Here is a 23,300-nt window from a genome sequence, read left to right on the forward strand (position 1 = left end):
CTCTTGCAATTTTAGAGTTTGTTGCAGAGGAGTGGCTGACTCCTAGTGATTGAAATATGTTAGTGAGAGCAGTTCTTAGTGGTGGTGACCATCTTATTTGGAAATCAGAGTATCATGAGAATTGTAAAGAGACAGCTAGGAGAAATATTCAGGCAGGCAATGGTTGGTCCTTTGATGCCTTAGTAGGAGAAGGACAATATGCTTCTAGTGATAACCAGATACAATATGACCCAGGCTTATTCACTCTTCAAAATGCAGCCATGAAGTCTTGGCGTAAACTCCCGGCAAAAGGAGACCCTGATGAATCTTTAACAGCAGTCAGGCAAGGGCCTGATAAACGATTTTCTGACTTTGTTCATCAGTTAATGACAACAGCAGGGAGTATTTTTGGTAATGCAGAGGCAGGTGTAGAATATGTGAAAGAACTTGCATATGAAAATGCCAATCCTGACTGCCAAGTAGCCATTAGACCCTACAGGGAAAAGACAGACCTTACAGGGTATATCAGACTCTGTTCTGACATAGGTACCTCCTACCAACAGGGCTTAGCTATGGTGGCTGCCATGCAAGGACAATCAGTAAGAGATTTTGTGGCAAGTAGAGACAGAAAGGCCTGTTTTAAATGTGGCAAGCCTAGACACTTTGCAAGAGATTGCAAGACAAAAAATGAGTTAACCCAGAGACAGCCCAGAAAACAGCCTGGGCTCTGCTCACTTTGCAAATGTGGAAGGCATTGGGCTAGTGATTGCAGGTCTAAAAGAGACGCACAAGGTAACATCCTTTCCCATAATCAGGGAAACGGGAACAGGGGCCAGCTCCAGGCCCCGAACCAACGCAAGCCAAAACAGGCTTATGGAGCAGTCAGTTTCATACCAGCAAACACCAATCCCTTTCTGAACTTAGTCGAGCAACACCAGGAAGCGCAGGCCTGGACCTCAGTTCTGCCACCCACATAGTATTAACCCCAGAAATGGGACCTCAGGCCTTACCCACTGGAGTGTTTGGGCCACTCTATCCAAATGTGTTTGGCCTGATAGTGGGAAGAAGCAGTGCTACTATGCAAGGACTACAAATTTTTCCTTGAGTTATAGACAATGATTATCAAGGTGAGATTAAGGTAATGGCACAGGCAATTCAGAATATAGTCACCATTCCTACAGGAAGGAGGATAGCTCAACTATTGTTACTTCCATTGTTCCCTAGTAATCACAAACATAAGAATCCTAAGAGAAGGGATCAAGGCTTTGTTCCTCTGATGCATACTGGGTACAGCCTATAGTTAAACAAAAACCTATGATGACACTATGGCTGGATGCAAAGGCATTCCAAGGCTTGGTTGATACAGGAGCTGATGTGACTATCCTAAAACAAAGTGATTGGCCTGCCACCTGGCCTCTGACCCCAACCTTAACCAATTTAAGGGATATTGGACAAAGTCAAAACCCACAACAAAGCTCTAAGGTGCTGACGTGGAAAGATGAAGAAGGAAATACAGGGAATATATAACCCTATGTTATCTCAGGCCTTCCCATTAATCTCTGGGGCTGAGATCTGTTATCCCAGTTGGAATTGATTATGTGCATCCCTAATGAAGTAATCATGGCTCAAATGATAAACTCTGGATTTTCCCCAGGGAAAGGATTAGGAAAAAGTGAAGATGGAATTACTCATCCTATTGAGGTCCATGGTAACACTGGAAGAAGAGGCTCGGTATATTTTTAATGGGGACTACTGATTCAGCTGCACCCCAAGGACATTGTGCAGATCCCATCACCTGGAAGGGGGACTCGCCCATCTGGGTGGATCAGTGGTCCCTAACCACTGAAAAATTATAAGCTGCTCAGTTGCTAGTGAAAATTAATTTGAAAAAATTAAAAAAGGGGAATGGTAGCATACCAAGGGATCCCCCAGAAATTTTAAATTTTTTAACTTTGGATTCTGAAGGAAAATCTGCTGCAGATAGATTCTGGCATCCTGATTAAAAAAAAAAAAAACAAAACAAAACAAAAAAAAACAATTGCAACAGTCCTCTGGAAAGACTCATTAACTGGAACCTGGAATGGGCCAGATCCAGTGCTTATCTGGGGAAGAGGTTCTGTCTGCATATATTCCCAAACTGCAGATGCCACATGCTGGCTGCCAGAGAGACTGATTAAATAGATAGACAACAATAACAAATCCAGGGAGGAGTAAACCCCCTGAGAAGCATTTTTTTTTCTTTTCAGAAAACACAAAAGCCTTCAAACTGGAACAGATAAATAGGCAAACCTGACTTTGAAAGTTCTCAATGCTGAAGAAGACATCACCACCTGCATCTCCAGGGTGGCTCTATTGGACTCTTGGTTCCCCAACTTATGTTTTAGTGGGGAACATTTTTTAGACCCAGGAGAAAACCCACTACCACAGTTACTATAGTTGGGGTTTTTTTTGGGGGGGGAGGTTGAGCAAGAACAGGGATTTCCTTACTTGTTTTGTTAAGATCAAAGCTATGATCAGTTCTGTATTTCTATAGATTTAGATTCTGCTATAACACATTTGTAAAATTCATTATCCTACGTAGATACTTTTTACTTCTCTGACAGAGGGAGTTGTGTGTTTCCCTTTAAAAAGAGTGTTGCTTTTATACCAAAAATCCAGGCATTATTAAGTCTCTTGTCTCTCAGGTTCATGCTGTTCAACAAACTGATGGCTTTTGTATGACCAATAGACACTATTCAAATGAAACCCATATAGGTCCATTATTACAGGCTGGAAGAAGGGGACTCTAAAATCTCTGTCATCAAGACTGACGAGGATTAACCCTTAATTTACATGCTAAGCCGGATAGTCAATGACAGGTAAGAGAAAACATCAAGACCCTTGCCCCTAACTGGTAGGCTTCACCATCTTAAGACAGGAGCTCAACCAATGGCTATTGAGTATCCAAAGATGAGAAAGGGAGGCTGGGGTCATTTGTTTCAACCTAAGACTTGCATGGTTTCCGTAAGTTTTCCCAGCCTTCCCTTTTGAAAAAAATTAAAAAGGGGGACCTGTTGGGAGCCGATTTTTAGCAGAGAGCAGCTATCAGCTTTGCAGCCATCTCGAGCCATATACCCTGACAAGAGACTTGTTTTTCAACAGCCTACAAGAGCTGAGCATACTCTGATAAACATCTTGTTTATCCCACATACCTTGTTTTGTTATTTAGTGCCCACAGCTGCAAGGCACACAAGGTATCCACGCCTGCAAGGCATGAGGTGCATGTGCTATCCATGCTATACATGCTTGTAAGGCATATGTCATATTCACACCTGCAAGGCATGTGGTATCTACGCACCTATAAGGCACGTGGCAAAAGCATATAAACACCCCAGACTTCCCTTCAATGAGAGAGACAATAAACAAAACTTGAGACTTGATCAGAACCACTGTCTTGTCTCCATTCTTCTCATCTCTTCCCCTTTATCCCCACTCTCTCTCTTGCTAGACCCTGACCCACAGACCAAAGCAGCAGAGCAGACCGGAACATTTTGGTCCCCAAGCATGGGGCAGAACAGTTCAAAACACAGTAGCTCCAAAGCGTGGGGCAGCACGGGTCGCAACAGTCCTCTTTGAGGCTTCACCAAGAAGCTGACTCAGACAGATACAGATACCCACAGCCAAACAGTGGATAAAGCTTGGAGACTTTTATGGAAGAATAGGAGAAAAATTGTGGTACAGAATGGGATAGGAACACCACAGGAAGAACAACAAAGTGTACTCACCTGGACCCTTGGGAATCTGATATACTGAACGACCAACTGAAGAAAATACACAGGCTAGACCTAGGCCTCCCTGCAAATATGTAGCAGATGAGCAACGTGGTCTTCATGTGTATAATGCATAACTGGAGCAGAAGTTATCCCAAAAACTTTTGCCTGTATGTGGGATAAGTTCTACTAGCTGAGCTGCCTTGTCTGACCTCAGTGGGAGAGGATGCTCCTTGCCTCACAGAGACTTGAAATGCCTGGGTGCGGAGATACCCAGGGAGTTCCCACCCACTTAGAGGAGAAAGAGAGGGAGGATGTGGGAAGGATTATGGGAGGGGGTGACTGGGAGGAGAGCAGTGAGAAAGATATAAAGTGAATAAGTAAAAATAAAATTAAATTTAAAAATGTTTGCCTTCATAAGAGTTTTCTTGGTCATATTGTCCCTTCACAGCAATGAGACCCTAACTAAGATTTTAAAAAATCACATTAGAACAAAAGAATAATTAAGGATACAGGGTTTTACACAGATGTAAGTCCCAGACAATAGCATGACCATCCTATGCCTCAACAAGAACTCTACAGAACCAGGACTGCCTTGTCCAAATTCCTCTACTAGAAAAATTTCCTTCTCACACTCATTTTTCTTCCAAATCTGTATGTGTGTTCACCCAGTCCTCTCTGACACAGCCTGGGAGGATATTGCATGAAAGACCATGTGGTCTCACATCCTGCCTCTCAGCTGCTAATCACCTGCACATCTCCAGTTATCAATAGAGTTTGAATGGCCTGTTATCTTCAGGAATCTATTGCTGTGGCTCTCCACATTTGAATTACTCAGTTCTGGAACCTAAAAAAGAGGAGAGAAAGAAGAATGCAGGGACTTATATTAGGGGTGCAGTCACTCGTACTGTGGAACATTATGGGTGAGGGTGAAGCCCAGGAAACACAGCAGGGGAGACCTCAAAAGTTCAAGGAAATATCTCTGTCAAAATAAAAGTTCAGTAAAGGTCTTGACTGGCTAAGCACGTCATCCAAATGAAGAATGACTGAAGTTCAGATTTAGGTGGCATGTCTCCTAGCATGGTTAAAACAGTCTTCAGCATTACATTCCGTCACCATTACTTCAACACACCTTCAAAGGTATAAGAACCTTTGGGACCCAAGTTCCTTCTCCAGGGATGAGTCTGGACTGATAAGTTTAGTCTTTGCCCCTCACCAAAGGAACCTTGCTCTGTAACAGAGACCCCTACAGAAAACCACAACCAATCAACACGGAGAGTTGTGGAGGCCAGTTCAAGTGGATACATCTATGAAACACTCCTGTACCTATGGTTCAGGGAAAACTGCAGAAGAGGAGCCAGAATGTTTGTAAGAGCCAGAGGACCAGGGAGTTTGATGTGAGATTGGGTCCCCTAGTAGCAGTAGAAGCTATGCATAAAGTCTCACCAACATGATCACACAAGTGCCAAGTGAACAAGGCTGACACCAATGGACATGCCAAACTGGACAAGGAAAAACCCAGGAGGCCTAAACCCTATACAAAGGAATACAGGCGACTGAGGAAAGCTGAGAGCAGGAGAGGTGGCCCTCCCCAAGAAGGAACACACCAATTGTGTGTCCAGTGCTAATCCTGAAAGCATGCATACAAGCAACTTTATATGGATTCATCAGGTTATATTTTTAAATATATCTGTGTATACAAATACACATATAAATATAATAACAGTTTTTTAAGGCCATGAATTTGAAGAAGAGCAAGGAGAGGTATACAGAGGGGCTGGAGGGAGAAAAGAAAAGGGAGAAATATTGTAATTAAACTATAATCTCAAAAAAAGGTCAAAAACAAAGCACCTCTGGATACATTGTGATAGTTTAGCAGCTAGAGGCTTAGGTGTTTCTCCTGTAGAATACTGTTCTAAGCAGCAGCAATAGGGTCAGTCACTATTAAAGAACTAGTTACATCTGAGCAGAAAAGGAAAATAACTCAATGTGGCCTCCTGTATTCCAGGCACAACCACACTTATTAGCATGTTGCCTATGGGGAAATAGCCATGCACCTCCTACTTTCAGAGAACTCTAAGCCCAGGACCCACAGGAGAGTCAGGAAAGGGTAATGGCATTTCTCTTTAGACCCTGAGTTATCTTTAGGAGAGAAAGTGCAGTCCAATCCCTGGCCATAGAAACTGATGTGAATGCAGAGTCTGGCCTCTAAATGTCACCTGCTCTGGTTGCAAAGTGAACTCAAGTTGACAGCTGCAGTAACTCTCTTCTTGCCCCAGAGCTAGACTAGGTGACAATGGCCACAGCAGGGATGCTGTCCCAGGCTCCTGGCTCCCTTCCAGCTCTGTCTCTTACAGAGAACACAGTGTTCTGTAAGGTCTGGAGAGTGATGTGCATAGTCTTTCTTCTAGTTTTGAATGACTAAGCTTATTAAATACATAGCTAGCAAAAGTAAAAGAATAAGTAAAAAGTAGTGGAGAGAAGTCACACATCTTCAAGTCAAGCACACACAGCACCTGGCTGAGACCAGTACAGAGCCTGAATGAGAGAAAAAGCAAAAGTAGCCTCATCAAATCAGTGCTTGTAACATCTAGCAGAAATCAACTAGGGGATATCTGAGGCGATAATATTCTTTGCTGTGCCTTCTCGTTCTCTTACCAGTGTCGTTCACTGTGCCATTAATTGGAAATTGATTATGTATCTGTCTTAGTTAGACTTTCTATTGCTATGATAAACACCATGACCAAAAGCAACTTGGGAAACAGATATTTTTCTCTTACAACTCTTAGTTCACAGTGCATCACTGAAGACAGTCAGGGCAGCAACTTGAAACAGGAACCTGAAGGTAGGAGTTGATACAGAGGCCATGGAGGAATGCTGCCTATTGGCTTGTTCCTCAAGCTTGTTTAGCTTGCTTTCTTATAGCACCCAGGACCAGGAGCCTTGGGTCAGCACCACTCACAATGAGCAGGCCCTCTCACATCAATCAATAAAAGAAAATGCCCTACAGAATTGCCTACTGATTGTTATTATGGGGCATTTTCTTTCTTGAGATTCTCTCTTTCCAAATGACTCTAGCTTTTGTCAAGTTAGCATAAGACCAGTCAGCATGCCATCTGTTATTGTCACAAACACAACCAGCTGGGTCTGTTTTTGTTGAGTATGTGTGTTGAGGATGAACATGCTGAAATGGATAAACAATTAGGAGGCTCATCCCTGGATGTTCTAATTCTCCTTCTCTCCACAGTCAATAGTTGCTTGTATGTCTTGTCTGGAGATCAGATCCAGCAGAATTGCCCTCCTTCCATGTTAAAATATCCCTTGATATGATAGCTCTGTTTTTGTTTATGCAGCGATTCCCGCGAGAGTCTCTTTCACAGCAAACTTCCTGACTCTCACCATCTTTCCAGCCCCTCTTCCATGATGTTCCCCGAGCCATAGATGCAGGAATTGTGGTGTTAACGTATCCATTGGGTACTGGTTCCCCACAACTCATTGACTATATATTTCTGGGGCTATTAAAGTATCTTTATCCTGTTCCCTTGACCTGTCCATCTCTCTGTCCTTTGGCAGTACCCTGCTACTCAGCTATTATATTTAAATTTTGTAGTTTAAACTGTAAGTATCGATTTTTCTGTTACCTCTTCTTGTTCCACTTGTATGTTGAAATACTGTGGTGCTTGAAATTGTAGCCCCTTCAACACATTGTGCTATTGGGACATGAAAGAATTTTCTCTGGAGGAGCTGGAACACAAAGCAAAAGACATGGTCATCTCAGGCCTAAAACAACTGAAATATGGCCTACTCAAGTATCTGGACGAAGGCGTGTGTAAAGACAAAGAAAGGACTGCAGAAGTCATGACAACAAGGTAGCTTTTCCCCCGCTTCAGAGCAGTCATTTCCTACCTCCCCTCCTACTCACCCAAGACCACATACTTGGTACCCATTTCTAAAGAGACAATCATGGGATAAAACTCCATGGTCCATGCTGAACAAATGACAGGGTTAGAAAGCCAAAATAAACTGTAACATTTTCCTAATATTAGAGATATTAATATGATACCTACCCCATTCCACTAAGTCACAGAGAACCATGAATATTTGCTATGGCTTCTTTGTTTGTTTGTTAGTTTTTGGTTTGGGTTTTGGTTTATTGAGACAGGATTTCTCTGTTTTAGCTCTGGCTCTCCTGGAACTCACTCTATAGACCAGGCTGACTTCAAACTCAGATTTCTCTTGGCTCTGCCTCTCAAGTGCTGGGATTAAAGGTGTGAGCTACCACTTGCTGACTCCATTTTTAGTTAATGAAAATATGCATGACTTACAAAAGAAAACTGTAAGGCCCCAGCAGACACTAACCACCTCCATGAAAATGGAAGGCCCAGAAAGGAAATGAGCACACAGCACCTTGTTAAGTGACTACAGGAACACAGTTGATCCCTGGTCTGCATCTGCACTCTTAGCCAATGCTCCTCCAATTAGATATTTTTCATGATGCTTCCTCAGCTTTAATATGTACCTGGAGAGGATGTTTCATATTAACCTGACTTCTTTCTTCTCCTTTCACTGACTTGAAACCTACCTGCTAAGGAGGTATCGAGATGGACTCTGAGGGTTTAGCCAATGAGCTTCCCCTTCCCAGACGTTCCTTCATACAAAAGGTATTTAATCTCTGGTCAAAGAGGACAGCAGTGGGGGTGGGGAAGCCTTCATCATACAGAGATGCCACCTGACAGAAGGCCCCTCCACACTTTCGAACATTTGTTATGAGCTAACCCAGAGCCCCCCCTCCACCTCCATTGCAGGTCCCCACTTTCATCCCTGATTCCCTGAGGTTTCCAGTGCTACTGGACTTGCAGGAACTTGGAAACCCCTGACCCTTTGGCCTCAGCCTGCCTTGTTTCTCATCTAGTCTGAGGCCCCCATCCTAGGCTACACTCTCCCACCCTGAGAGGTGCATCAGTGCTTCTCAAATGCCCATCACCAGATGGCAGCATAGGGAAAATGCAGCATAGCTTTCTTGAGCTTGCCTAAGCAAAGCTCAAACACCCTGGCAGCAGTCAGAAAGCAGAACCAAAGATTCCTTGCAAACAAGATGAAAGGCCTGTGCAAGGCTTTAGGTTTTTCTCAGTTAAGTCTAAAAACATACATTTTTTCACTTACAAAAAAGCAAAAAGAAAACAAAAACTTTGCTTTTCTAGTTTTTCTTCCAAAACATATAAAATTGTAGGAACCCAATCCCTTATAACATTCAGGGGACATTGTGAGCCAACCACCTCCTGGAAAATCCATCCTAGGGGTTAAGAACAGAAGGATAAATTCTGTCTTTGGATCATCACCCCACCTCCTCCCTAGCTCTTGATCTGGTCTTTATACTCTCCTCATTTTCTAGGCCCCACCACAGTCCTGAATATGCACAGGGCCTCCCTACTATCTACTAAGGTCTGGTTGGCCAATAAAGTAATGATTGTGTGTGAAGCATGAGGTAGCATCCTTCTTGGGATGCTGGAGTCTGGGCACGTCTCCCACAGATCCATGGAGACACAAACAGAGTCAGACAGAAGGAGCAATGGGCCAGAGTTATTATACAGGTTCAGTGTTTCCATACAAAAAAATGAAAAATGTCCAAGAAGAATGATGCTTGATAGCTGTAGAAGACTGTGCCTCTGTGCTTCACCACTAGAAACAGCTTGAATTCTCAAACTTGTGTTTTCTACTTTTTGCAACACTGGTGATATTTTTTGAAAATTTTAATCAGACTCTGAGAATACAAAAAGATCAGATCTTTAATGGAATAAAATATTGCCTAGAGATGGTGGGCAGCACCATCAAAAAAAGTTCTGGTAAAGTTCTGGCAAGGTTCTGGCAAGGGCTCTGGTTCTGCTTGGGCTTTCAGGTCTCCAAGCCCAGGAAGAGAGGTTCTAAGTATAGCTATCAGAAGCCTAGCAAGAACCTCATGCTCCTCTGTAATCTTAGCAGAGAAACAGAATTCATGGATGACCGGGACCCAGAGGTACTATCTCAAGAGAGGACTGAGCAGGAAAAGAGAGAGAAAGGTAAGACACAGGGAGAGTGAGCTTGCATGGCCTGGATCCTTGTCTGAGTCTATCCTACATACAGTCCACTAGAATCCACAGGAGGAATTTTGTGATTCATTTTTCCATCAAACATGAGAATTTTCCACCCATTGCTTTCATGCATCTTTTCTGGACCTTCAGTCATTACCTTCGAGACCCCACTGTAGATTTACACACACTATCCCATTAAAAGCTCATCCCTGTTTGTTTCCTTTCTTTCTACTAACAATGTCATAGGGCACTTACACATTTATCAGTGAAATCTTCACATGATCAAACATACTTTCTTTCCCACATGGTGTCCAAGCTCATGCACAGACTCCCCAGCCCTTGGTCAGAATAGCACTAAATTCTGGGAGCAGGAGGGGTGCTCACACTGTGTCTACCTGACAGTGTGAACTGTACCCAGGAAGCCCTGAGATATGGGGCTGTGAGACATGTGTGAGGCAGAAGGCTAGCCCAAGAGCCTGTCCCAGTGACTCAAAAGACATTTAACTGCCAGGAAAATGTGATAGCACTACCAAGATATAAGAAATCGGAAGTGGAAATTGTGACAGCACAGGACCAGATACATTCACGAGATAATCAGGCTGTGGGTATAACATCGTAATCTAGCATCTTTAATTTTCTTGGTGTATTCACTTATGGATTTTGTTTTAGAAGATATATGTTATCACACAGATATTTCATAGTTATACCACAATTACTGAATGTTTTCATCATTTGCAAATTGACGGGAAGAGAATACAAGTAAATTAACAGAGTAATAAGATAATAACAATCCCTGTATTATCCCCTGGGAGGGCAATGCAAATGAAAATGTGTTAGAATATTCCAGCTTTGGTGTGACAGATGCAAAGCCAGCATGAGGACTACATGCAGCTTACATCAGAAGTCTCCTTGTACGAAATGACAACATTGCCTGGAACTGTAATCTCCATATCAGATTGACTCCGACAGTCTAAGAAAAAATGCACTTGAGTTTTACATTCAAAAGCTGACATCACCCAGGCCTCTGCATACACAGAACTGCAAGACCAGCCACAGCTGATGGCTCAGCAGAGACAGAGAAGTGAGCAGTGAAGAGCTTTGCCTGCATCACACACAGTCTTCCCTGGGGACCAGATTGCCTTGACAATGCTGAACACTGCAAATGCAGAGACTCAGCACCAACAGCACAGCTTTCTCTCTGCTCTTTGTCTCTACTTCTGTGCCACTAACTACTTTGGTGATAAAATATTTGAGACATTTGAGATGTCAACATGACGAGGACATCAGTATCTTTACAGCATGGGAGCCTGAGCATGTGTCTGTCAAATCCTTCCTATAAAGCTCCCATTCAGTCATTCTCTTACCTCCTGACACTGTCATCACCATCCCAATAGCATTTCATCCTAAATCTTTACTCTCCATCCCATCCCCCAAAGTGTTCAAAGCTTTTGAGATGTTAATAGATGATCTGCTTAAATCTGAAACCAAACGTCCTGTGCAAAACAAAACAAACAAACAAAAAAAAAAAAACAAGAAAAAAAAGAACAAAATACCTCCTCAAAGAGAGTAGTATTCAACATAGAGATGTTATTTTTAAACAAGACAATTTTCTGATCACAAACTCAAGACAGGAGGCATCCTACTGCAGTTCCCTGACCATTGACAGGAGAGAAGACTGGTCCTCTGGCTAGTGTGGAAGGCCTCAATAGGCTCTTCCACCCTTCTCAGCTTCCAGCATTCCTGTGGGGAATGTGGTCATGCTCACCAGCAACTGACAACAGTGTGTTTCCTGTACATTCACCACACAGATGTGGCAAAAACTCAGATCTTAATTATCACACAGGAAATTAGAGGTCTCTGGCTCTAGACCTCTTTCCTCACCTGATGTTTTAAAAGTTGTGAGAAGTGACAAAGTGACCAATTGAGACCTGGTCAGACCCTGAAGAGGATGTTCCTGCTCCTGGTCTTTCTGGTGGCTGTCCTACCAGTCAACACTGAAGGAGGTAAGCAACCATTCACATCCCTAGATGTGTGGCAAGTGGCTTCCAGAGCTGACACTTGCTTGCATGGGGCCCAGTCAGGCTGTATCTAAGATCTATTCCTGACTTGGTTCATCTGAGAAGTTAGCTGAGCTCCAGCTCTAGCACAGAATAAATAGGGCACCAAAGTCACAATGAACAACTTGCAGTGGCAGCTGGTGAGTGAGACCCCAATCATCTAAAAGTGACAAATTACAAAAACATCATAGGACCCTACTGGAAAGCTGCAATTGAAAATGAGGGCTGGAAGTTTTATTTGCACAAACCTAAGAGCAAGCAGCTTTATCCAGGGGTTGCCACCTGGATCAAGGTTAGAAGAATTCTTTTATTCAGGTTTTCAGGTGTCTTCTTGGTCTTGTCTCTGTTCTTCTGAACCTTTCAGGTCTACCCTAACACCCACAATCCAGCAGAGCCAGCAAAGTGTGGCTCCATCCTGCTCCACAGCTTGGTGGAAACAGGCAGGCACAGGAACCTCCAACCCATTTCCCCTCCTCTCTATGATCCTACTAGTCCTGTGTCCTCCCTTCTTCATCCTGAAGGCTATTTCAATGCCTGAGGAAGACAAATCTACGCTGAGGTTCAGACTTCCTTAGGAGGCCTCCTCCCAGCTACTTGCTCAGCACATTTGAGAGCTTTTCAGTGTTTCTTCAGCAATCCCATCTCTAAGTGAAGTACTTACTGTGTCTCATGAGTCAGACTAGAGGGAAAGCAGCCAGAGTTTTCTACCTCAACAGTGCATCATGCTTACTTGGGGCAGAGCTCAGTGCTTAAGTGAGCAGGACACCAGGTGACTCACGAGACACAGGGACAACTGTAGTTGTTTGGAGTGTGTTGATCTGCTGGACACTGTGTGCTGAATTCTCCCTACTGTATAATCAGATTTAATTTGATTTAAGGCAAAGTGTTGGCACTACCATGACAACAAGAAGAAATTATAAATTAGGGGAAAGTAATGTCATACAGCAGCCTCTGTGTGATCCCTCACAGCATCCAAGCACCTTTTCTCCTCGTGTGACAATCCCTGCGAAGGATCTTTTTGCCATGTACATCAGGTCCACACACTCTTCAAGCATGTAATGTCCCTTATTCCAGCCTCCAGGATTGTTGCACAGTTTCCATGAGCACAAAGATTTATAATAAGCATTTTTTTTTTCAGGAAAAATCATATGGGGTACAGAGTCCAAACCCCACTCCCGGCCCTACATGGCATACATACATTTTTATGATAGCAAATTAGTTCCCAGAAGTTGTGGCGGTTTCCTGGTAGGAGAAGACATTGTAATGACAGCAGCTCACTGTTATGGAAGGTAAGGAGAAGCAACTGGGTCTTTGCTGCCTGGGACTGACCAAATAACAGCAGTTCCTGGCTGTCCCTAAACACGGAGAGCCAACGGTGAAGATCAGCCTGACTTTATCCTATTTGACCTAAAGTGATTGTGAAACCCAGGACCAGATAGTGTCAGTGAAGGGTCTGAATGGCTGGGCGGTTACTGAAGACCTAAGGAACAACTCCCCTATAAATGTCTTATTATTTGACTCAGCCTTAGGCTGAGCCCTCAACCTGCCTTTCAGGGATCGCTTCACTGCTCCTGTGTTGTACTTAATCCACCTTCTTTTCACAGCCGTATGATTGTAACCTTAGGTGCTCACAATATCCAGGAACGGAAAAACACCCAGGTCATTCATGTTTATGAAGCCAAACCTCATGAGGACTTTAATAGTGAAACACTGGTTAATGACATCATGCTCCTGAAGGTACCACTTTACTGATGTCTGGTTTACTCCCATAGATCACTAGTGTATCAGTCCCCTTTTTTCTACTAGGTGGCTGATCTATTGGTTACAGAGCAATAGAATTGCGAGTGTGAGGTGGGGATGGGGGGAGGGCTTCTTTGAGAATGTGTCAGGGAAGACACAGGCAGTCCCATCCCTGTTTAAGCTTGCTGACAGTGCCAGATCTGAACTCTTATTCTTCATCTTTCTGACCAGCTGGAACACAAAGCTCAACTCAATAGTGTGGTGAAGACTATTGCCCTTCCAAAGAGCCATGATTGGGTGAAGCCTGGGCAGGTGTGCACAGTGGCAGGTTGGGGAATCTTGCCCAATTGTACTTCACCTAATGCACTTCAAGAAGTGAAACAAGAAGTTCAAAATGGCCAGAAGTGCTATGCCAGGTCCAAAAACTACAATGACTCTATCCAGCTATGTGTGGGAAATCCCAATGACAGGAAGTCTACTTCTGAGGTAAGGACATAACCACCTCAAGTGTTTTCCAAGGGACAAAGCAATACTTTAGACACACAGCCATGTCTCCAGCTCTACAACCATGGCTAGTCTAGAGAATATGGAGAGAATAACATATGGGGATCTGACATTTTTCCTCAGCCAATCTTTTGTCCTTTCACCATGGGAAAATAGGAGAGCTAAGTCTAGTTAACCTGAAAGAAAGACACAGCCAGAGAGACACAGTAGTTAGTGATTCACAGACCCTGTCCGCTTGGTCCCATTCAGAATTGAGATAAATGGGCTCACTTAGTGTTTCCCAACTAAAACCCAGGCCTAAGTGGGAACAGAGAAGAACATGAAAAAAATGGGTGTGTAAAGAGGTGATAAGAAACTATGTACTAATATTTCTCCCTTTTCTGTTCACAGGGAGACTCTGGGGGACCCTTGGTGTGTGATGGAGTGGCCCAGGGCATTGTCAGTTTTCGCTTCTGTCCATATACACCTCCTCGGGTATTCACCAGAATCTCCAGCTTTATACTTTGGCTTCAGAAATCAATGAAACAACTGCAACAACCCTAAAACACCAAACCTGTGTCTGGGCCAGAGTCCAGCATCCTAGGGTATGGCTATCTGCGTCTTAATAAAGAAATCTGTCTGCAGCAAAGGGATGGTGTTGCTCTCGTCAATGAGTGCAGAGCCTAAAACATTTTCATGCATTACCTTCTTCTTTACTCTCTCTTTATTTCATTTGTGCCTCTAAAGAATATCTATAGTCCTGGGAAGTTCACTGTTCTCTGAGACTCCCCCCAGGTACCCTGGTCTAGCTTCAGCAAGGCCTCTCTACCAAGCTGTCATCTCATCTTAGAACTGTACTGATGTCTCTTCACCTTGTCCAAAGGGACTCAGAAGATGACACAGGATAACCCCCATATGCAGATCAGAAACTTTAGAAAGGGACTAAAATTTTGAATGCCCAGACCATTATGTAGACTCACTTCCTCTGCAGCAGGAACAGGTCAGCACCTCTCATATCATATATCTCAGCCCAGAGCCCAGGTGTGAGCGTAGAGTAATGAGTAATCCACCGAACAATTACTGTCGTAGTTACCTTTCAAACCTAGTCATGGAGGCAGCCTGATACCATTTTTTTTTCCCCACAAGACACGGGAAACGGGACAAGGCGACGGCGGGACTCGAACCCGCTCACCAAGAGACGGGGCGCCCTCTGCGGGCGGGAGCCTTAAGGGCCGAGCCACCGGCGGTTCACTGCTGATACCATTTTTTAAGAACAAATTTTTACATATACAACATGCAAACTACACATTCTCAACCACTCTCACCTCCCTAACATCCTGGACACCCTAGGCTCTCCTCACAAATCTGTTTCTCATGTTCATGTCCATGTGCTTAATTTTGTAACCCACTAAGTTTATAGTGACCATCTGTGTAAATTGGAGCCTTGTTGGCTCAGCAGTGGATACTCAACTAAACACAGTGATTTCCTCCTCCTGTTTGAGAATCTATTAATAGCCAATATTTCAAGAGATCAAGAGTGGCACCCGGCAAGCCCCTCCCCCTTCCTTGACTGGTTGTTGATTGGGCTAGTCTTACATGGACCCAGTTCTGGGTACTACAGTTAGCGTGAACTGGTGATTGTCATGACTGTATTCAGTCTAGAGAATGGAGTTTGCATCCCTTCCCCCATCTTCCAGCTCTTACGTACTTCTCATGCTCTCACCATAGAGTTCCTGAGCCTTAGCAGGGGTGGACTAAGTGGCTTGTCTAGGGGACTCGCAACCACCATTTATTTGTGCATCCTGTGCCCCTGTGTTTCTCTGCATTCACCCTGCTATCATCAGAAGAGGAGGCGTCTCTGAGTAAGGGTGGGATCCACTTTTGTCTATGGGGGAAAGTATGGGTCTTTAGAAGGCAGTTTGTTGCTGCCTAAGTTTATTTCCCTGTATGTTATTAGCCAGGCCTACAGTACTAGACATTGCCCTCCATCCACATGCTGCAGGTCTTGAATCTGATTATAGGGCAGTAGGTTACCATCCAAATAGAGAAGTTGATATTCCACATGTGGGTACATCTGGCTTTTCACATGGTTCCTGTACACTTTTTATATCAGTTAATTCTTCCCTCCAACCTGCACTCTCAGCTTTCAGCCTCCTTCCTTCTTACTGCCTAAGCCTTTCTACTTCAGTATTCCCTTTCTTGACTGCCTATTATTTACTATTCCTTCTCCTTTCTGCTGTCTCTTGTTTTTTCCTGGCTTCCAGAGTTACTCCATGTCAGACATACAAAACCATACATTCACATAGCTAGAATCCTCATATGAGAGAGAACATGCAGGTTTTGTGCTTGGGTTCCTGGGTTAGCTCACTCAGATAAAAATAAATTCCCGTTCTATCAATTTTCCTGAAATTTTGCTTTTTAAAAAAATATATACATAGCACATCTTTATTATCTATTCATCAGTTGATGGGCAGCTAGGCTGCTTCCATTTCTTAGTTACTGTGAATACAGCAGCAATGAACATGAATGTGGAGATATCTATGTCAGATTATAGAGGCCTTTGAATAAGTGCTCAGGAGTGACTTCGCTCAAACATATGGTAGGGGTTTTTTGTTGGGGGGGATTGTTGTTATTGGGGGTGGAGAATTTGAGCAATCTGCAGACTTATTTCCAATTATCTGCACCTAGTTTACATTCCAAAGAACAATGTAAAGGGTTCCCTTCTCCCTATATCTACATCAGCATTTATTGTTCATATTCTTGATAATGGCCATTATTCTGGAGTAATAAAGTGGAAACGTAAGAGTTCTTTGGAAAGTCAGTTGGATGGCATTTTGCTGGGGCCAACATGTGAAAGTGGACTCAGGAGTGAATGGCTCAGGCAGATTTGTGAGGAAAGGTTTCACTGAAGCAGACACAGGTGAAAGGATGTTTTACTAAGGCAAGCATGTGAAAGGACACATAATCAAGGATTCGTTGCTAAGAATATACATGTATTAGTCTGCCTTATATTGCATAGTTGAGCTGCATTTGTCAGGACTCCATAGAGAGAAACATGCCCAAACTTCTGGTGGTGTATTGCAGTTTCTTGCTGCTTCCTTGGACTTGGGCTGTGTACTGATGCAAGACACATGCTGAGCCAAAGCCCATGGAAGACACTATGTTTGGGGGTATAAATAGAACTCCATGAAATGAGAGGGATAGAGCATGGCTTGATGGTACAGCTAGCTGTGCAATGCTTGTGGGTCTCATGTCTTCACTAATCTTAGCTTCCCTGAGAGATGCATAGCCTAGAACTTCTCCTGGTGTCCCTCTGAGCCCTTCCTGCTGACTCCGATGAGGTTGAAGCCTGGCTGTCCCTACTAGGTCATGTCACTGCTGTTGCTATCCCACTCTATGGAACTGGACTGCTGGTGTATCTGTGAAGTATTTTGGATTGGACTGAGTGTGGGGGAAATTGTGGGTCGGGAGGTGAGAGTGGGAGGGTGGGTTGGGGCATATCCTCACAGAAGCAAAAGGAGGGGAATGGGGTGGGAGTTCCTGAGTGGGGGGGGGGGAAAGGATTACATCTGAAATGTAAATAAAATATCCAATAAAAAAAGTCTCACAGCAATGACTAAGGTCATCTATCCAGCAGGTACACTGAAATGTAGGAAACTCTGACCTGTGCTGTTTCCACAATTTAGAAGGTCAAAGTAACACACAGGAAACTCTACATGCAGTGAGGAAAACATAAATGTGACACTGGGATTTTTGAAAGACAAGGATGCAAGTTTTCTAATGTGGAAAAATGTAGATGATATTTTTATTATTAATATGCTACAAAAGTTAAAAAAATACCAAAAACAAATGCCCTTTCCATCTTCATAACATAGATGACAGAGAAGAACTCCAGATCAAAGGCATGCATGATATTCTCAATAATCTCGTAGGAGAAATTTTCCCACATAATAGAAACAGATACTCAGGTAAGAAGGCCCACCAAGTAGGCAGTACCAGAAAAGAAATTATCCATGATGTATTAAGGTCAAAATGCTAAACATAGGCTAAAGAAAGGGTGCTAAAATCTTCAACAGAGAAGGGGCAAGTCACAACATGGGCAGAGACATCACACTAATAGTTACTTACTTGATGGAAACTTTTAAAGCAAGAAGGGCTTTTTTCTTATGACCCACAAGTCTAATTAGTCTTCCCATTTTGCATGGGTGTGGTTCCATCTACTAGAGGAGGGGTTCTCAGCCTTCCTAATATAGTAAACCTTTATACCCTTTCTCATATTGTGTGACCTCCAATGATAAAATTATTTTTATTGCTACTTCATAACTAATTTTGCTAATGTTATGAATCATAATGTAAGTATCTGATATGAAGAACATCAGGTATGCAATGCTCTGAAAGGGTCATTCTACCCACAAAGGGGTGGAGACCCATATGTTGAGAACCACTACACTAGAGCATGGGGAAAATCCATTGATTATGCTTCCCCCAGAAACCATTTATAGCCAATAGCTCCTTGGAAGTCACCTACCTCATCTCAGGCACAGAAAGCCACCCTTAGTATTTAATCAATGGGAGGAACTGGATTAATCAAGATAGGTTCAACATGTCTGCTCCAGCTCTGGTGCATTCGTCCAACCAGTCAAGAATCTGACCTGTCATGGCTGATCACTGGTTCCTTACCACAATGCTACACTGAGACCAGTGATCTTCTCCCAGAAATCTGAGCTCATCCCACCCCCAGTTTCCTATCACATTGTTCTTCTACTCCAATGCATTGTCCCACACCATCATGACCCCAGCCTACCCCAAATGTAATACCATCTCTCAACACTGCTCTGAGCTCAGACCCAATCATTCCACAGGATTGCTGTGGACCTAGACCACCCCATGTGGTAGGACACTCTGCCCTAGACCCAGATTCCCAGCCAGGGCTTCATCCCTTCAGATACCCCAAGACACCCAGTGTAAGGCCACCTTAGGATTCAAGCCTATTGGAGAAAATCACACACACACACACACACACACACACACACACACCACTACCAGCAGCAACAGCAGCAGCCGACAGTTTAAATTAAAAATATCCAGTTCCTATCAGAAAAACACAAACAATGTAAAAAATCCAGACAGTAGGCCTAACTACTAAATAACCAATTCTATAGCTATGTCTCCTAAAGAGAAAAACTCAGATGAACCCAAAGACACAGAACTCTGAGAGTCTATGAAAATGACTCTCTATGTCTATGAATGACTCTCTCTAGTCTATGAATTATGTACAAGTGCCAACTCAGATTCTTTTTTATTGATTATTATATTTATTTACATTCCAAATATTGTCCTCTTTCTGGTCTTCCCTCTGCAAACCCCCTATGCCATGCCCCCTCCCCATATAGCTATGAGAGTGCTCCCCACCCACCCACTCCTGCCCCGCTGCCCTAGCATCCCACCATGATGGGGCATTAAGCCTATATAGGACCAAGTTCTTCCCCTCTCATTGATGCCAGATAAGGCAATCCTCTGCTACATAAGCAGCTGAAGCCATGGGTCCTTCCATATATACTCTTTGGTTGGTAGTTTAGTCCCTGGGAACTCTGGGTGACAATGTTCTTCCTATGGAATTGTAATTCCCTCCAGCTCTTTTAGTCCTTCCTCCTAAATCTTTCATTGAAGTCCTCATGCTTAGTCTGATGGTTGGATGCAAGCATCTGCATTTGCATTTGCATTTGCATTTGCATTTGCATTTGCATTGGTCAGGCTCTGGCAGAGCATCTCAGAGGACAGCTATACCCTCCTGTCAACAAGTGATTCTTGGTATCAGAAATATGGTCTCAATTTGGTGTCTGCAGATGGAATGGATCCCTAGGTGGGACAGCCTCTGGATGGCCTTTCCTTCAGTTTCTGCTCCACTCTTTGTCACTGCATTTTCTTTAGATGGGAACCATTCTGGGTTAAAATTTTTGAGGTGGCCACAACACTCAACTGGAGGCTGTGCTTCACCACTGGATATTGTCTCTACAGGTTCTCCCCCCTTTGTTGGGTATTTCAGCTAATGTCATCCCTTCCTTCCTTGGCATCTGGGACATTCTAGTAGCTAACCCCAGTTTCCCATCCCCCACTGCTACACAACTCTGTTCAATTTCCTGACCCTCTGTACTTCTCTTCTGTTCCTCCCACACCTGATCCTGCCCTCCCTCTTTTCCCTGCCCTCCTCTTTCTTTCCCAGGTCTCTCCCTCCCTCTACCTTCCATAATTATTTTGTTCTCCCTTCAAAGCTGGACTGAAGCACTCATACTCTGGTTTTTCTTCTTGTTGAGCTTCATATGGTCTGTGAGCCAACTCAGGTTCTTATACCCCACAGAAGTATAATAAAATTTAAGATGATATAAAAACTTTTGGTGATAACAACGCATTAGAACAATACTAACTTCTCACTGGAAACTCTAAAAGCCGGGGGGGGGGGGGTGCAGATAGATGTTCTACAAACTCTAAGAGACCACAGATGAAAATTCAGACTTTTATACCCAGCAGATCTATCACAATTGATAGAGAAAGAAAAACTTATCATGATAAAAATAAATCTAAGCAATTTCTGTCCACCAATCCAGCCTTACAGAAGGTACTAGAATGAAAACTTTAATCTGAAGGAGTCAACCACACTCAAGAAAAAACAAAGAATAATAAACAATGCTAAACTAGTAAGTCATAGTCGGTGGGGCATATGTTGTGGGTGGCACACAATATAACAGAATAACAGGAATCAACAAACGATGCTCATTGATAACTCTACAATAGCAATGGTCTCCATTTTCAATTTAAAAAATATAGTCTGACAGAACGAATGTGAAAACAGGATGTGAAGATGGAGCTGAAGGCCTCCATTCATCCCCCTCACCACCACGGTGTGGGATTCCCCATAAGGCTATGCAAAATTCAGTATGAAAGGAGTTTCAGAGAGATAGGGGGCATGATAGTGCTATAAATACAATACTCCTGCACAAAATTTCTAAAACCAAACATTTTAAATTTAAAAAATTGTCTTTGGACAAGATGAAGGTTCAGATGGCTCTGGTTATTTCCACAGCTGAATATGAATCTACACATGTCAAAAGGAAAAGAGGAGGTCAATAAATATGATTTTGGATTCTACTTGTTTCCACAGTTATAGATTAGGTGGTCTTTTCCTTAAACTATGGGGATGGTTTTATTTTGGTTTTAAACTTCTGTACATCACTGTCTTCCATGATACCATCAAGTAGGATTGTATTAATCCAAACATCTACTTTCAAGTTATATTCTATTCTGTGTGAGTATTGTTTCTCATTCAACTTCACATCCAACTACCCATGGAAGATTTTACCTCTTCTTTAGAGATGGATGAGCCAGATGTAACAACCTTACTTAGAAAGAGATAACTTGACCTATGAAATATTACTGACCATGGATACTTTGATAAAGTCAATGTTCTTATTCCTATAATGAGGCAAGAGTGTGACTCCTCAAAGTATCTACAGTAGGTGCCACCTCCTACACTTCAAGCCCAATGAACATGATACCATCAGTGTGACACAATTCAGTCACTTCAATGGACATTATTACACTTAATGATGGATGTCAATCCATTTTCCAGATTATTATCTGCCAAGCATGTGTCATTTGCAGCAACAATAAAACTACACCAAGAGCATCTTTGGTTAGAGTTACTATCCAGTTAAGTTTACAATGCTCCACTTTAGTTCTCCAAGACACAAATAGATATCCTGAAGGGAGATACAGCAGGAATCACCTTGTCTGTGTCCTTCAATAGCACATTATTTGTATCACTGACCCCTGGGTAACTCCATGTATCACAAGTCCCTGGTTTACCCTTTGGTAAGTAGAAACAGTTAGGATGTTTTTCACTAGTTTCTTTCATAATGTCATTTTCTGAATCAGCCAACCACTATGGGGATGTGCCAATTGGTGACTCTGTCTCTCCTACATCTGTACTCATGAATTGTAAACAGGGACTGTTCATTGGTACCCTGTGTGTGAACCATCTCCAAAGCCTGTCCTCTAACTGGGCTTCACAGAAGAATTACAAAGAATTATAAGATCAAATCCAATGCACAGTGATTTTAAAAAGTAATCAGATCTATTTTTTCTATAATCCATGTCACTCTGCTTACAGAGCCCTTAGTAGTTCTGTGGAACCAAAAGAAGGAAATACAGAAGGATAGAGTTGGAACCACAACTTTCTTCAAGGGCACCCAGTCTCTATTATGCAAAGAGGTCTGAGTTGTCTGGTCCAAGCCTGGGAACTAGCTGAGGCTTCCTATGATAGTCCAGACCTCTTTTTTACCAGACCTGGGATTTTTCTGCAAAGTTCCATGATTCCAGAACACCAAGTCCAATTATATGGTTCATTGAGATGAACAAGTGCTTGTTTGAGTTACTATATTAATCTGCATAATATCTTTTTAAAATTTCTTCACAATAAATTGCTTTTATCTTTAAAAGAAAAGTTTTCTTTTTACTTAGATCAAAAATAATGTCAAAAGCCCAGCATTTTCTTTGCCTGTGTTCTTGAGTACTTAGACACAATGAGCCAACCACTGTACATTAGGATCTCTGGCTATAAATACTTGGTCACCCAAAGCCTTGCCTTACACTGAAGACACCCATGGGTGACATTGTTTAAGTGGCAGGTTTGCTCTGCATGCCCTAGAAATAACCTCACACCTACAACTACTACATTTTATCACTTACAACAGAAAAGCCCCTCTCTTCTTCCTTCCAATGAGGATCTCTATTCAACAGGGTCCACTGAGAAGGAAAAGCAGACGTGAGCTGTGCAACACATGGGACCTGTTCTAAGGTCATTCTAAATGAGCTTGTAGACAGGTGAGCTGATCCTCTTGGTGTCTTTGTGATTGCTTCCTCTCACTTTTTCTTTGCAATCAGGGGAAGCAGGCTTCTACAAAGAAAGATTATTGGAGTGGACTCAAATAATAACTGACTTGAGACCCAACTCTGATATTTAAATGACTATGACATTTGGCAAGGCCCAATTTCCTTATCTGTAAAATGGAAACAACAATTCTCAGGGTTGATGAGGTCTTAAGAAAGAACAGACCAGAAACAAAACAATGTGTCAATTAGTCAAACATGCACAGAATTTCACATTGTAAGCAATTAAGGAAGAATAAACTGTGTAATCAATGGTATGTTCCTGTGTAACTGTGAGC

The 23,300-nt window shown here is 42.9% G+C and overlaps 1 protein-coding gene across 1 annotated transcript; it reads left to right on the forward strand.

The window, feature by feature from the left end:
- The first annotated feature begins 11,705 nt into the window (after positions 1–11,705).
- On the forward strand, positions 11,706–14,725 carry LOC117706242 (mast cell protease 8-like). Its single transcript, XM_034499135.2, has 5 exons — positions 11,706–11,799; positions 12,992–13,142; positions 13,458–13,590; positions 13,825–14,079; positions 14,488–14,725. The coding sequence occupies exons 1-5, from the start codon at positions 11,745–11,747 to the stop codon at positions 14,638–14,640; spliced, it is 747 nt and encodes a 248-aa protein (XP_034355026.1). The 5' UTR covers positions 11,706–11,744; the 3' UTR covers positions 14,641–14,725.
- The last annotated feature ends 8,575 nt before the right edge of the window (positions 14,726–23,300 follow it).

The sequence above is a fragment of the Arvicanthis niloticus genome, chromosome 3 (assembly GCF_011762505.2).
Source record: "Arvicanthis niloticus isolate mArvNil1 chromosome 3, mArvNil1.pat.X, whole genome shotgun sequence".
Taxonomy (NCBI): domain Eukaryota; kingdom Metazoa; phylum Chordata; class Mammalia; order Rodentia; family Muridae; genus Arvicanthis; species Arvicanthis niloticus.

Bases quoted from the DNA above. Each gene is read 5' to 3' on its own strand.
- LOC117706242 (XM_034499135.2), top strand. From the start codon at position 11,745: ATGTTCCTGCTCCTGGTCTTTCTGGTGGCTGTCCTACCAGTCAACACT. The intron at 11,800-12,991 runs GTAAGCAACCAT...TTTTTTTTTCAG, and splicing joins ACCAGTCAACACTGAAGGAG to GAAAAATCATATGGGGTACA. The intron at 13,143-13,457 runs GTAAGGAGAAGC...TTCTTTTCACAG, and splicing joins GCAGCTCACTGTTATGGAAG to CCGTATGATTGTAACCTTAG.